At 38.1% G+C, this 14,809-nt stretch overlaps 1 protein-coding gene across 1 annotated transcript; it reads left to right on the forward strand.

Annotated features, from left to right (window-relative positions):
• The first annotated feature begins 55 nt into the window (after positions 1-55).
• ak9 (adenylate kinase 9) lies at positions 56-14,426 on the forward strand. Its single transcript, XM_072362910.1, has 35 exons — positions 56-148; positions 616-679; positions 758-810; positions 918-1,014; positions 1,261-1,373; positions 1,549-1,713; positions 2,814-2,936; positions 3,315-3,389; positions 3,611-3,712; positions 3,916-4,055; positions 4,156-4,478; positions 4,872-4,990; positions 5,391-5,538; positions 5,640-5,736; positions 5,836-5,900; positions 5,995-6,057; positions 6,408-6,602; positions 6,782-6,921; positions 7,022-7,225; positions 7,320-7,595; positions 7,737-7,858; positions 9,217-9,436; positions 9,580-9,648; positions 9,723-9,944; positions 10,707-10,925; positions 11,093-11,309; positions 11,393-11,594; positions 11,819-11,965; positions 12,082-12,299; positions 12,498-12,694; positions 12,894-13,063; positions 13,414-13,512; positions 13,672-13,774; positions 13,884-13,998; positions 14,087-14,426. Exons 1-35 carry the CDS (start codon positions 56-58, stop codon positions 14,290-14,292), a joined length of 5,181 nt encoding a protein of 1,726 aa, XP_072219011.1. The 3' UTR covers positions 14,293-14,426.
• Positions 14,427-14,809: the final 383 nt, after the last annotated feature.

The raw sequence follows: 14,809 nt of genomic DNA on the forward strand, positions 1-14,809 counted from the left end.
GTACCAATACCGTGTTTTTGTTTTGTTTATGTCCATTTGCGGTCGATAAGCTGAAATGGGGGATTTAGTAGACAACCTAATAGAGGATGAAGCTGAGAGACAGATTCTTCTTGCTAAACCCGCCTGCTTCATCATAGTTGGAAGGCCGGTAAGTTCTTAAATTCACGGAGACACAATGGAAATAATTTTCAAAAGATATTTCAAACGCATATCCTTGACCAGTGTTGGAAAGGCGACTATTGATATTTAACAGTTCATAGATTACTAACTAACTGTTGCTTCAACAATGAAATGTAAATGAAATGTAAATGACTTTCATCAAATTGCTCTTTAATAACTTGTCTATTTATGGTTTTAAACTGTACAGCAAGTCTGAAAGTTTTAATTTCACAGTCTAAGCCTGCTACTCAACATTTGTCAGTTTGATCCCAATATTGTTTTTTTTTTTTTACCTGTGGTTCAAAAATTACATGTAACTGATCACAACTATCTTGACTGATCATTGTAATTTTAACCCCTAACACTGTGTGATACTAGACTGGAATTTATATTATTTACACTTTACAGTGTTGTACAGTGAGTGTAAACGGTTTCATATTTTCCATTTTGTGACAGGGAGTTGGCAAATCCACTTTGGCCCAAATAATTGCCGAGTCCCGGAAATGTATCCTCATCGATGGTAGGTACGTTTTAGGTGTTTTAGCTTTTAAACTTGACGTGCATCATTTCAGATATTTCTGCTTCTACAATCTTTCAGATACTGACCTGCTCAACACGCACATAAAAAACAAAACTAAGGAAGGCTTAAAGGTGAGTGACATATTCTGCATCACTTCACAGAACGGTCACTGTTCTTCTTCAGTGTGTTTACGTGTGCTCTTCATAACCGTTATATCCACCATGTCTGACAATACCAGCTCTTGGACATGTTATCTGAAGGAAGAAGTGTACCAGAAGATGTAGTTCTGCAACTGATTCTCGCCAGGCTTAACTCCCCTGATGTTGAGCACTATGGTAAATCATGTACTCTAATAACCTAACAAACATAATAAAGCTCTCTAAAGTGGTTGGGTATGCAAAAATGACTCAGATATCAAATGTTTTTGTACTGTGTGAATACAGTAAGTTTAAATGAATGACCAGAATGTGTTAAATGAGCATGATGATGGTTGCATAGCAAGCAGTCCTTCAATAAAGCAGAGTTTAGGGGCTCTGACACTGTTTTCTGCCGCTGCTCTGCCATTCGTGTGTTGTGTACAGGATATGTGTTGAGCTGCCTGCCATTTATGTCAGAGGAGAGTCTGAAAATCCATGAGCAGATTCAGCTGATCAAAAACCTCAAGCTGGCACCTGATTTCATCATCAATATCAAGGTTATTCTCCTATTCTGTTTAGGGTTGTGAGTTGCATTTATGTAGTTTTTCAGATATTTTTGGTTTCAATTTGCAGTTTGTCTTTTATCTTCTTTATGACAGTTGATATCATGACAAAGATTTGTTGTTTTGTGACTGTATTAATTCTAAATAAGAAACATTTACCCTCCACAAGTGTGCAGACAAGGATCTGGTGGAAAGGCTGTCGGGTTTGAAACAGAACCCAGTGACAGGGCGGTTTTACAGGAAGGATCAGTGGAAACGTGAAGATGTGTACAGCAAGAAGGAGAAGAGCAAGGATGAGGAGGTGGACGATGAGGAGGAGCAGGTAGAGCTCATGGTAAAACTATTCATCACTGACCAACCAAATAAAACAGCCTTAGGTCTATTTGTCCCCCACACCTTCAGCTGTTGCTTCAGGAAATCATAAATCAACTCATCCTGTCGTTTCGTTCTCCACTGCTTTCTACCATGTTAAGTGTTTGCAACAAAAACAAACTAATCAAGATTACCGGAGACCAGGGACAATTTAAACCCATTATGTGCTTTCTGTTAGAAACAAGGTGGATTGATGAAATTTAACTGTATGCTGTATGATTTGAAAAGGGACGGGACCATTTTAACACAGCAAAATCAATATTGTGTTGTGAGAGTTCTTTGTTTTTTGGAAAAGCTGTATTTCTCTACTACTGATAAATATCAGTTTAAACTTAATATTATGTTATCACTTAACATAAATGTAGAAATGACAAATATGGACAATCTAACCCAAATATGAGTGTTTCTTGTTGACATTTGAGGTTTTATAATGGCTGCTGAACCATATGATCACATTTAATGACTTTGTCTGTTCTAAAAATGACTGTTTTAAGATAATACATATTGACAAAAAGTGAAGGCTTCTATCTGTGGAAGCAGAAATACCTTCAGTGAATATAGTGGTTGAAATGGCATTAATATATATATATATATATGTATATATATATATATATGTATATATATATATATATATTACTGTTGTAATGTGGTTATTCTGAGTTGTACTTTTATTTGAAATACAGTGGGTTAACAAGCCATTTCTTTGGAGTTGTACAATAGTCCCCAAACCACTGTTACAACTAGGTCAGTCTAACCTTTTACATATTACTTTATGTCATAGCTCTGTCCATAGCAATGGAAATATATAAATTTAAATGTGTATGCACATGATTTTCTTAAAAGAAGAAAATCCTTGAAGACCACACAGCCTCCCCACTTTTAGAATGTTTAATATGAATGATGGTGTCACCATATCCATTTTACAAAACTTGATTTTTTTTTATAAACTTTGCCTTTCAAGTTATTAACCCCATTAACAGCAATAAACGTAGAACCTTAAACAAGAAAGCTGTGAAGTCACAGATTTCTTTGATACAGACTAATTGTTCATTCTGCTTGTAGGCTGAGGAGGATGAACTTCCAAAGAGTATAACTGAGCAGATGGTCTGGACGCCTGAGAATCTGCCCAGAAATGCATTTATTAGAATCAACATGTTCAAGGATACAATGCTCAGACCGCTGGAGGTAAGTCAGCCTTCGCTAGTTCTGAATTGCTCACAGATAAACAAAAAGCTTTTGTATTTGCTTTAGTTTTGCAAGCAGGCACATGAGAACTTTCAGACAGTGATGGTGGTGTAATCAGGGCAGTTATTTACACATTACAGTCCGGGACCAAATTGATTCATTCTCTTGAACTTTATGCAATATGTTAGTACCCCATTATTTGTGTTTTTAAGGTAATAAAGTAACAAATATCATCATGTTTGATCAGATGGACATAGATGGGGTTTCTAGGACTAAAGATGGGGCTACAGATGGCCAAAGCCTGATCCTAAATAACCCACATCGGTTGCTCAAACAGCTTTTCGCAAGTAGAGTGGAAGTTAACTAATATATTTTCAGGACTACATGATAGACCACAACCCACTCTACCTTTTGGAGTTGAATGGAAACAATACACCTGAAGAGCTGCATTTGGTAAAACAATAAATTTGTGTCAATTTTGATGAATATGAGTGATTGATTTAGTTAGCATCAATAAGTCTAAGGTTAACAGGACTATGTTAGACTGCGTGTTGTCTTAAATGGTAGACTGAAGTGCTTTCTTAATCAGTTGTATGTTTTGGCATAAATGTGCGCGTTCACCAGCAAATGTGTTTTGACGGCTGACTTTATCTTATTGCTACTTTTGCCTGTAGTGTGTGATGTCCCGTCTTGAATCCATGGCTGTAAAGCCTGTTGCTGTTCCTGTCCTCCTCTACCACAGTGATGATGAAGAATTGCCAGAGAGCGTCGACACGGTCTGGCAGTCGTCATATTTTAATTTAAACTCACATATATGCATCAAAATGATACTTCAAACTGTCAGAGCTACAAAGCAATGCTAACAAGCAAATAAATGGTTACATGTTGGTGGAATCTACATTTAAACAATCCCTTCCTAATAAAACCACTTCAAATTGAACTACAGTCCCTTAAACCAGGAGTCTTATCTTTTGTCCAGGAGGACCTTCTGAGAATTATGTCATGCAAAAAGGTAGTGGTCCCCGGCTTTCGTTGGAGAAGGAGCCGCTGGGGTCGAACCTGTCCTGTTGCTTTGAAGGAGGGCAAGATCATTCCTGGCAGGCCTGAATTTTCTTTAGGGTGAGTGCTGTTTTGTAGGCTTATCAGAGAAAGATAATTCCCAGTGACTCCAATTGCAACTGAATGGAAATGTCAACCAACTCTTATCTCAACTGTACAGCTTCCAGGACAAACTGTACATCCTTTCATCTCAGGAGGCCTACCAGAAGTTTGTCACAAACCCCAGACAATACTTGCTTCCTCCAATGCCAAAGCCCCCTTGCAGAGCTTCCATTATTGGCCTTCCTCATGCTGGAAAGACCACTATATGTAAGCTTCTAGCTCAGCACTACAATGCAGTGGTACTTGACCCGGAGGAGCTGTGTAAGCCAGTTGTAGAAATGGCTGAACAGGAACAACTTGACAAAATCAGAGAGGAGACAACACAGGCAGCTATCGAGAAAATCAAGATGAAGATGGAGCAAGATGGTGAACAAAATTCAGGCAAGTTGAGCTTCAACTTCATATTTAATGAGTTATATACATGATATTATATTTATGATAACTTTACCACATTTTGTTATTCACATTTTGCATTATAATTCCTATTCCAACAAGCAGGTTATTTTATATATGAAAAAAGACCTTGAAAATACCAAAAAGTATGAAGAATTATTTGTGCACACTTGTGAAAATGTGACTCATTATGTCATGAACTAATTAGATAGATTATTTAGAGATATTTTAATTAACCAGAAAAAAACCAGCTCTGCAGAAGGTAAGAAGGTTTTTTTTCTTTCATGTAAAATGTATATTAGATATCTGAGGTGGTAATTTAAGGTCACTAGGCAGCATACATTCATTGATCATTGCTCAAATGTGATCTGCTGCGTTCAGTGACAGAGGATCATCCAGAGGTACAGGCCATGGTGCTTAGTGCACTTGAGGAAGCCAAACTAGCGATTTCATCTCCCATTGACCTGTATCCTGAGGTGCTGGGGAAGCATATAAAAGTGGTATGTTAAAGGCTTTTTCCATTTAAAACAGGATGGGAGCCTTTTTGTTTACAAATCTCTATACTTCTGTGATTCTGCACAGTTTTTTTTTAAACAGTGTCAATTCTTATATGTCAGAAACTATTTGATGTGTTTCGTAGATTAGATTGTGCAACCTGCTGCACAAAATTTGATTACAATGAATTGAATTCCATTTGGCTTGAATTGGACTATATTATTTAAGTGCCTTGAGATGACAATTGTTGTAATTTGGCACTATATAGATAAAACTGAAATTAATTGAATTTAATTGAAAATTTAACAAACATACTTACAGGCATAACACCAAGACTTACTTTCACGATATATTGTAAATTTTACTGTTAAGCCAAAATAATTGATGATGCATTTGATGTAACAGATGGAAGAAGTGGACTCAGATGCCAATGACGTCAGTGGGTGGGTGCTTGACAATTTTCCCAACAATGTTTCCCAAATGGAAGCCTTAAACCAAGCTGGAATCTCGCCGGACATCATCTTCTGTCTCAAAGATATTGATGGACATCATAGTAGGAAAATTGTATTTCACACTTCTTGCTTTGAATTTCCTTTTGTGTTTATACCGTTTGGTACACGTTGCACCCACTTCATTACACTTTGTATTCAGCAGTTTTAAAGAGAGTTTATGAGATGAATAAGGAACCTGTGAACGAATCCGAGAGGTCGGAGTTGCAGGACAAACAGTCTCAGAGGAAAAAACAACTCTTGTAAGTTCAGATGCAATCAGGCTTTGAATTATTTATTTACTTATGTTTAGTATCTTATATCTGAGCAGTTATTTTGTGCTTTATTTCTCTTTATTCAAGAAAGCAAAACGGCCAAGACTCAGAGGCACAGTCAAATCTAGAGACAGTTGTCGAAGAGACTGATGGTATTACATGTTTATAAAGCAGACTATATTCCCATACTGTTCTTGAGCCTGCAAAATTTAATCTGTATTATTTCTAAAGCACTATTTCCATTAGCAGAGGATCCTGGAGAGTCTGATGTAACCGGTCCTGCAGATTCTGACACAATAAAACAGGAGGGTGAGGCATGATAACATTAGAAAAGGTGCTTGTTGTTTCTAAGAAAAGGAAAAGCATGTTCTGTTTGTTCTAAGTGGGAAATTATCGATATAATCAATATGCAGTAAAAAGGTGAGTGTGAAAACTCTCCAGTCAAAAAATTAGTTTTGGTGGACATGGATAAGATCAACAAATTAAGTTTTTTTTTAAGAATACTTTAGGTTAGAAAAAAAAGATCATTTGGTTCTGGGATTTTCACTCAAAATCCTGCATACCTTTTCTGTGCAGTATACAATGATAAGTAAAGTAGAATTAAACTGATAAATATTGAAAATCTAATATTTCTTTGCTTACCTCCGCATGGCTCGAAGCTGTGGCCCTACAGGATGATTGGGAATTTGGCTATCCAGAAGGCCCAGAGATGAATGAGTATAAACTGCAAATGCAAAGGTTTGACAAACAATGGGAGCAAATGTGGCCTGTTTTAACAGTCGCCCACTGTGTATTGGAGATTAGCAGCAAAAGCCCTGAGAACCTGCTTCAAGAGATTATCCATGAGATGGAGAGTGAGTGCAAAAATCAGTGATGTTTAATGTTATTTGATTTCTCATATGTATATTTTCAAATCAATGTGTTTCACCACATGCTGAGTCAGATACATTCCATCTAATGCATTCAGATGTATTAGATGCCACATGCAGTTAAAAAATTACTCCAAACTTTGGTTTGCATGCATTCTTTTCAGAACCCTTTCAGTATATGTCCTGGGAGTTGTCTGCGTTGGATCAGGACGAAGAGGCAGAAGATATTGAGGCCTTGGAAGAGCTTGAGAAAGCTGAGGAAGGAAGCAATGACAGTTATGGCGCTGAAGAGGAGACGGAGGAAGTCAGTATATTGATAAGTGTTTTCACATTAAAGTGATGCTACGAGGCTTTTCAGAATGTAAAAGAACAAACTTTTAACAACAATCTCTTAAAAATTAAAGGGGGACATTACATCTAAAAGACTGTTGGGAGATACCAAGAATTTCTGCCCTGTTGCCTTAAAAACGCACAACGTCCTGTGCCCATGTTCAGATGAAATTGCCGCCAAGTACCGTGAGAGGACCTTCTACTTCTCCAGCCTGGATGCTAGAGACTCGTTCCTTCAAAACCCTGCACAGTTTGTAGCACAGAATGAGCCTCTAAAGGTGCAAGATGACATATGAAGACAAAGAAAAAGACTTGTTTGTGGTTAAATGAGCAGAAATTCTCTCACATTCGTCTGTTTCCCATCCATTTCAGCTTCCTGCCTTGCGAATCTTTTTGCTGGGTGCCAGAGGTTCAGGCAAGTCAACTCATGGTGAATGGCTCGCACAGCAGCTTGGGCTCTTCCACATTCAGTTCAGAGAGCTGCTCCAAATGCTGATCATGGCCAAGACAAAGAAGCGGGTCCCTTTTGCTGATGAGGTAGTGTCTCTAGAAGATGATTCTAACGACCTGGAGGCCAAAATTAAGGAAGCCAGGGAGGAACGTGGGAACGAGACAGAGGATAACTCTGACAACGCGAATGACATAGAGGTCAGCTTCGGAGACATTTTTTTCTTGGACAGTTCTCAGTGTTTTGTTGTTCTGCTTATTTTTAGTGAGAACACTTTCTTGTTGAACTATAATGCTTTTAGATAATGAATTTTGTGTCTTTGTTTTTTTATGTTTCCATAGCAGGAGGTTGTTCTTACTGAAGAGGAAATAGCCATCAAGACCTACCTGTCTGTTGGAGAGCAGCTGAGTGCACAGATTCTGGATATGGTTATCGCACCATACTGGAAACAAGAACCATACAGGTACACACCACGACTCCTTGCTCAGCTTTAACCCTTCTTAAAAGAAAACCTCATCTTTGAGGATTTAGGACTTTTTAAATTACTGTCTGTGAGAGTAAGACTTGAAGACTTATCTGCCACCAGAAGCTGTATACTTTAGCTTTGGACAAACACTTGGGACAATGAGAAACAGCTGCTCTAGCTATGTCCAAAGGTAACAAAATTCACCTCTTAGACCAACTCTAAAGCACGTTAAACTGTCTGAAAGAGTTCTGTTGTTTAATTTTTAAAAAAGTCTTTTAATTTAGTATAAAAACATTAAGTCCCCAATAACAACTTTCTTGCCGGTCAACTGGCTGCATGTAATAGCTTCATACTTAGCTAAAAAACATGTAAATGGTGTCTTATACGTGTCAGCCACAACATTAAAACTAACTGCCTCATACCATGTAGGTCCACACTGAACTGCCTAAACAACTTCTGGACATCGATATGTAGACTCTTTGAAGAGTCTCTGCGATATAAAGCACCAAAGCATTAGCAGCAGATTTTTTTAAGCCTTGAGGAAAGGTGGAGTTTCAATGGATCTCATTTGTTTTTCCAGCACACCCCACAGATGCTTGCTTATAAATAGAAATGGTGCATTATTCATTCTGTTCTTTAAAAGAAAACTTCTCTTTGTTTTCTTTGTGGCTGGACACTTCATCAAGTTGCTGCCTTCAGAAAATACAGTTTGCTAAGGTATTCCAACGATAGTCTGCAACAATGCTTCGGTTGGTGGTACGTGTCAACCCATGTAAAGCAATGGAAAAAGCGATTTTTGTCAGAACAGACAAATACTTCGATTTCCAATTGTGAGTCTTGCTTGCTCATTGTAAGCACTATTGATGGTGAATAAAGTTCAGCATCAGTACATTAACCAAATAAACCGCATACATTGCAAGCAGTGATGCATTGTATATTCAGTTTCTGTCTCTGTAAAATTGTGCAAATCCCAATGCCTTTCCATTTTATTCGAACAGTTCCACCTCAAGAGCACGGTATCTCATATAAACTAAACCTCGACAAGATCCATCATAACTAGTGTTATTCACTTTAGCTGTCATTGGTTTTACTGTTGTGGCTGATATAGTTTGGTATATAGTCAAATCCCCCAAAAAAGGGCATGAACATATGTACCAAAAAGTCTAAGTCATCATTTAGTAAATCAGTCTTTAATGCTCCTTCTCTACTTTTATCCGTTGTTAAAAACAGTTACAGATCCACTCACATTTAGAACTGGACTTACCTATTTTTCACTTATTTTTCCTACCTTCTTTTGTATGTATGTATGTACAGTAAAAACATTTTTTCTTACCCTGAGATATTCTCCTTTATAGGTCCACGGGCTTCATTTTAGAGGGCTTCCCTCATGATGCTGAGGAGGTCCAGTACATGTTAGACCAACAACTTTTCCCTGATTTTGTCATAGTCTTGGAAGTAGACGTAGTGGATGTTCAGAAGCGTCTGTTGCCAGTCTACCTTGAGAATTGGCGTGAGCTCCGCAACAATCGTAAAGAACAGCTGAAATTCCTTCAGGATCTGCGCAAGAAAAATAGGGTAAGAAAGTTATAATTGTAGGCAGCTGGGATAGGCTTCAGCACCGCGACCATGTATTGGATTAGGTAGGTTTAGAAAAAAGATGTATATGATTATCTATTGTTGGTTATATGAACATCTAACAGATTTTATTTTTTATGTAGGAGGAGAAAGTCTCCAACAGAAGGGCCGAACTTATGGCAGAGAAAGACTACAAGGAAACCAAAACAGAGGTGAGCACTCATCATAGCATTATTATATATGCATCTCTAAATTACCCTCTACTCACCATTTGCTAACAAAACAGTTAAGGGATCAAGTTGGAGAAGGTAGTGATGAAGACGTAGAAGACGAAGATGCAGAAAACATAGAAGATGAGATTGAGGCCATACTGCAGGATGAATTTCCTTTAGAAGAAGATGATGAAGAGGAGGAGAATGAGGAGACTGAGGACGCTGCCATTGAGAGGCTCGAGATGGAAATAGAAGAGCGTTTTGGAACAGATGAAAGCAACCTTGGAGCTTTGACGGTACAAAGACACAATCCTTTAAGGCACTTATGACGTGTTTGTCACATCCTGATAATTTCCCCTAATGTTTCATGTTTAGGACAAACATGAAAGCATGTTTGAATGACACTAGAAAGAAATCTAGAAAGAAATCCTGATTGTGTTTGTCTGAGTTTCTCCAAACCAGACTAGCACATCCACATAATGCAGTTGGAGCTTGAATCATTCCTGTATGTATAGCAGGAAGCTATACAGTTTGCAAACAAGGCCTAGGTGCTACACACATGCTCCAAAGTCCCACCGTTGCATCTTTTTCTAAAAACAATACAGCACAAGTAAATACAATACTAATATAGCCAAATTACCAGTAAAGCTGCTTTATTTCACATATTTTTCTGTTTCATTTGTCAGACAGCTAAAAACATTAGAAATTGTGACTGAAAATCAACTCACGGTCACTTAAAGCATTTACACAGTGTTGCTCCGCTCTAATAAAATTGTGATTTATAACCACAGTGTCATCTAACCAAATCACCATTCAAGTTTCAACTTGTCCCAATGTCTCTGCAGTGAATTTGGCTATACTTACATGCACAGTGATCTTCCACTGTGAAAGTTAGAATCAGCAGAACGTTTTTCTCACATTTTCTCACAAAACATTTTCTCACAACAACTGCATTCAGGTTAATGGCTAAGTCGAGCTGTATCTGTAGCTCGACTCAAATGTGCATGTAACCACGGTGACTGTAAAATGTTTCTTATTTGTGCTGTTTTTTTCATCAGGAACTACTGAGTGAACATAAAATACCCAAACTAGTAATCAACACCTCCAGCAAGCTTCAGATCATTCAGAATCAGCTGCACCAGAAAATACAGCCTCTGTGGACCAACAGGGAGTCACTCTTCCAAACATGCCAATCCATCTCATACAACCTGGCACACAAACTGCTACTCTCCTCCTACAAGTTCCACAGTGCCTTTGGCTGCTGGGACCCCATCCAGGTAGACATAATTTAGGAATGGCAACTGTTTCTCTAAAAGTTTCAGACAGCATTTCAAGCATTTGCCTGTGTCCTCTGTTCTGTATTCATATGTGAAACAAAGAAACAATTTTCCTTTAACTAGTTTGTTATAAAAAATGTTTTTCTTTGTACAACCTTGATATACAGCAATATAAAGAGAGGGACACGATTCAGTCTCTGCTGTGGCCTCTTAACACCGCATATCCCCTCCTCCTGCACCAGTTTATCTACTTCTTCTCAACCAAGGAGAACCGCAACAATTTCATGCTTAACCCCTTAAAGTACCTTAAGCAGCCAAAACCCTCCCCTATGCTCCCTATTAAAATGGCAGTCATCGGACCTCCCAAATCTGGAAAAACCACTGGTAAGACTTGATACGGCTAAAAATTGACCTTTTTTTCAATTCACAGTCTTTATTTTCTTTTTGTTCTGCATTCACATCTTCAGTGGCACAAAGGTTTGCTCAGAAATATGGTTTGGCTCGGCTGTCCATCGGTGGTGTCATGCGTATGGTACTGAACAATCAGGCTCATACCGATCTTGCTGTCCAGATGAAAAGTTATCTCACCCAGGGCCTCGTAGTGCCTGATGAGTTGGCCATTCAGTGTCTGGAGGTGGCCCTCATGAGCTCGGTTTGCAACACTCATGGGTAAGACAAAGAGTTTATTACTATTACTGTATCTATTTATCACTATTGCAATTAAGGACTATCTTCACACATTTTTTAAAAAATCATTATAAATACCATTCATTTTGGTGTTTCAAAAAGAAGCTCTTTTTATATTACAATAACGAAGAACTCTACATAATTTATTCTCTAAGTCCAGGTTGAGTTGGAATATGAAGACATTTCTTACTTTAATGATGTTCCAGGTATATTCTGGATGGCTTTCCAATGACCTTCAAGCAGGCAGAACTGATGGGGTCCAGGAGCTTCATCCCCATGATAGTAATTGAGCTTGAGCTGGATACAGTGGAGGTGCTCAAGAGAGGCCTCGCAGACAAGATGAAGTCCAATAAGTTAGAGAACACACATTAAACGTCTTGTTCTTTAAGTATTACAGATTTGGCACCTGATTAAAGTCGCAATATAACAAACTAAATATGTTCCACTCACCCTTTCTCCACCACTGTAGGCATCATCTGATGCATGACAGCTTAGAGATCCTCCACATTTGTAACTCCAGTTACAAGAAGGAGGTGGAGTTCATACGGAATTACTTCCAGCAACAATATCAGAACTGGTTAGTCCTTGATGGCTTAAAAAGCAAATGGTGGCTCTGGAACAACATTATAAAAGAGGTCAGCATCAGCATGAAATATATCAACACTTACCTGGAGAGGAGGCAAAATGGTAAGTGTTATAAAAGCTTGAGTTAATGTACTCAACCAAGGTTACCAAAGTGTTGTGCTGCTGTAGTATCATGGGAGCAAATATAACCACTATGAGTTTGAGTGAGTTTAATCTAAGACTTAAGTAAGTTTCAGTGCTTATGAAAACTCAGATTTTTGCATGCAGAACCCTTCAGCCTCATATACATATATTTCATAGGCAAAGCAGCCTGCATCAACAGGCTGTGTATCACACCCAAAGAGTTTGAGCGTCGGCTCGGCGAGTTTTGCCAATACTGCCCAGTCTGCCTGGCTCTTCATCACCATCTGGTGGACGGCTCAGAATCTGCAGCCTTGACTCACGCAGCTGAGTACAAGGGATACTATTACAACTTGTGTTGCGAAGACCATCTAGAGGTCAGTGTCCTGGATGCTCAGTTGTAATTTGCAATAACTTATTTGCATAAATGGTCAATTGTAAGAAAATGTTAGAGATGGCCACCGAAGCTGATTCAACTTCTTTTTTTTTCTTTTAAAGTGTTTGTTAAACCCTAACTTAATCATTTCCCCCCGTTTTTCATTGAAAAAATATGTAATAATGCTCTCTCAATAACAGAAGTTCCTGTTATCTCCTGATCAATTTGTGGCACCTGGCTGCCCGCACACTCTCCCACAAGCCCACCTGCTGCCAAAAAAGCTGACTGAGATTCAGGTGAAGAGCAAGTTCCCACAGCAAGCTGAAATTAAGGGCTTCTGTCCTGTGACGTACCTGGATGGAGAGCAAAGGTAGATTTTTTTTGCTGAAAATTCGAAATATCAAAAAAGAAAGTAATTTTGACGCAAACATTATTGGTAGCTGTCTGAAGAATACATCAAAGAACCCCCATAAAAGTCAGTGCAAAGAGATTGCTGTGACGAAAATTGTACACTTTAAATGTCAGTGTTTCACTGGTGTTAACATAGTAATAGATTACGGGAGGTTTTCATTTATTATTGAAAACAAGTGTTTTTAATATTCTGTTTATTTTATATCAACATCAAGTTGCCAAGAAATTACAAACTTCCTTTTCATTATATCTATTCTTCACCACATATTACAGTGTTTTGTATTAACAAAAAGTCTAATTTGTCTCTAGATATGAAGCTCTGGTTCGAGGAAAGATGGAATATGCTGTGGAATACAGAGAACGAATCTACATTTTTGAAACAAAACAGAAACAGGACATGTTTTTGAGGTATGTGTTTATTTCAGAATATATGAGCTAGCTTCTCACATCATATTTCTATTAAGACGGATCGAATAGGTTTTCCCCATTAAACCTACATGGTATATTATGCTATGAAAAATGTTGGTCTACTCACTGAAACCTAGTGCTCACACATCATTTATCAAGGACTCCTGAAACCTACTGGGACCTGAAGCTGCCCAGTAAAGTTCCTCCTCTTTGTGAGCCTGTGCCCTTGACTTCCCTGCCAACGTTGGGTTACCTGGAACAAGTCAGACACAGTGACACTGAAACCTGCCTAACAATTATTACAATTTCCAAATGCATTCATTTGATGTGCGCTGCTGTGATGTTGACTTTACTTGACTTTGCTTTTTTAGGGAGTGGCAGTCTCTGTGATCAAGGCCATGACAGCTGTTGGGTGTTTCAAACCAAAATATCCCTTTCTCAGTTTACAAAGATCGGCTCTCCTTTATGTGGGCTTCTATTTAAAAGGTAAGCAGATTGTCTGGGTGCTGCAAGTCAAAATTAGATCAGTTTTACTCTACAGTTCTTGTTTTGATTGTGTTTCTCATTTCCATAGCTTTCAATCGCAAAAGCACAGACTACACCCGCCAGAAGTATAAAAAGAAGCTTGCCTCGTTTGAAGAAAACTGTGCTCTCATTCCTTACCTGAGCTCAGTGATGACAGGGAACTACAAACATGCCAGTGAATGTCCTGTTGACTTTGAGTTCAAACTGAACAGGTTCCTTGCGTTGGGAGTCTCAGGAGCCAACAATGTTCTTTAGTTTTACCTGTTTTGCACTGTTGAGCACAGCTTGTTGTTGTGTTTAACATGTGTGAAATAATCTGTACATCTAAAATGCAATGGAAAAGTAGTAAATGTAATGTCTTTACAAATAGTTTCAAATCCAAAATAAAGCATCTGACATCATCAGAACTACAAATGCATTTTGCTGGGACCATATTTTCAACTTTTCTTTTTTGTACATAGACAGAGAAGATTGTAGAGAAAACATTATATACACTATAAGTAGAATAGCCATGGCAGTAGAATCAGCTGTATTATCTTGATATAACAAAATAAACATACAGCTGCCGCTTCAAATTGATGTAAATATGGACTAATGTCTGCCACTGTATTTTTTTTATACAGAAAAAAAGGCTTCTTCAATTGATTCTGTCATATTTGTTTGCCTGTATTTCCATGTCACTTTGGAGCTGCCTGTTTATAATCTAACTATTTATAATCATGTCAAATTAAATTACCATTAAATAGGAGAATTCGTTTTTTTTTTATTTCAT

This window comes from Leuresthes tenuis, unplaced genomic scaffold (assembly GCF_036924035.1).
Source record: "Leuresthes tenuis unplaced genomic scaffold, fLeuTen1.0.hap1 SCAF_13, whole genome shotgun sequence".
In the NCBI taxonomy this organism is placed as follows: Eukaryota; Metazoa; Chordata; class Actinopteri; order Atheriniformes; family Atherinopsidae; genus Leuresthes; species Leuresthes tenuis.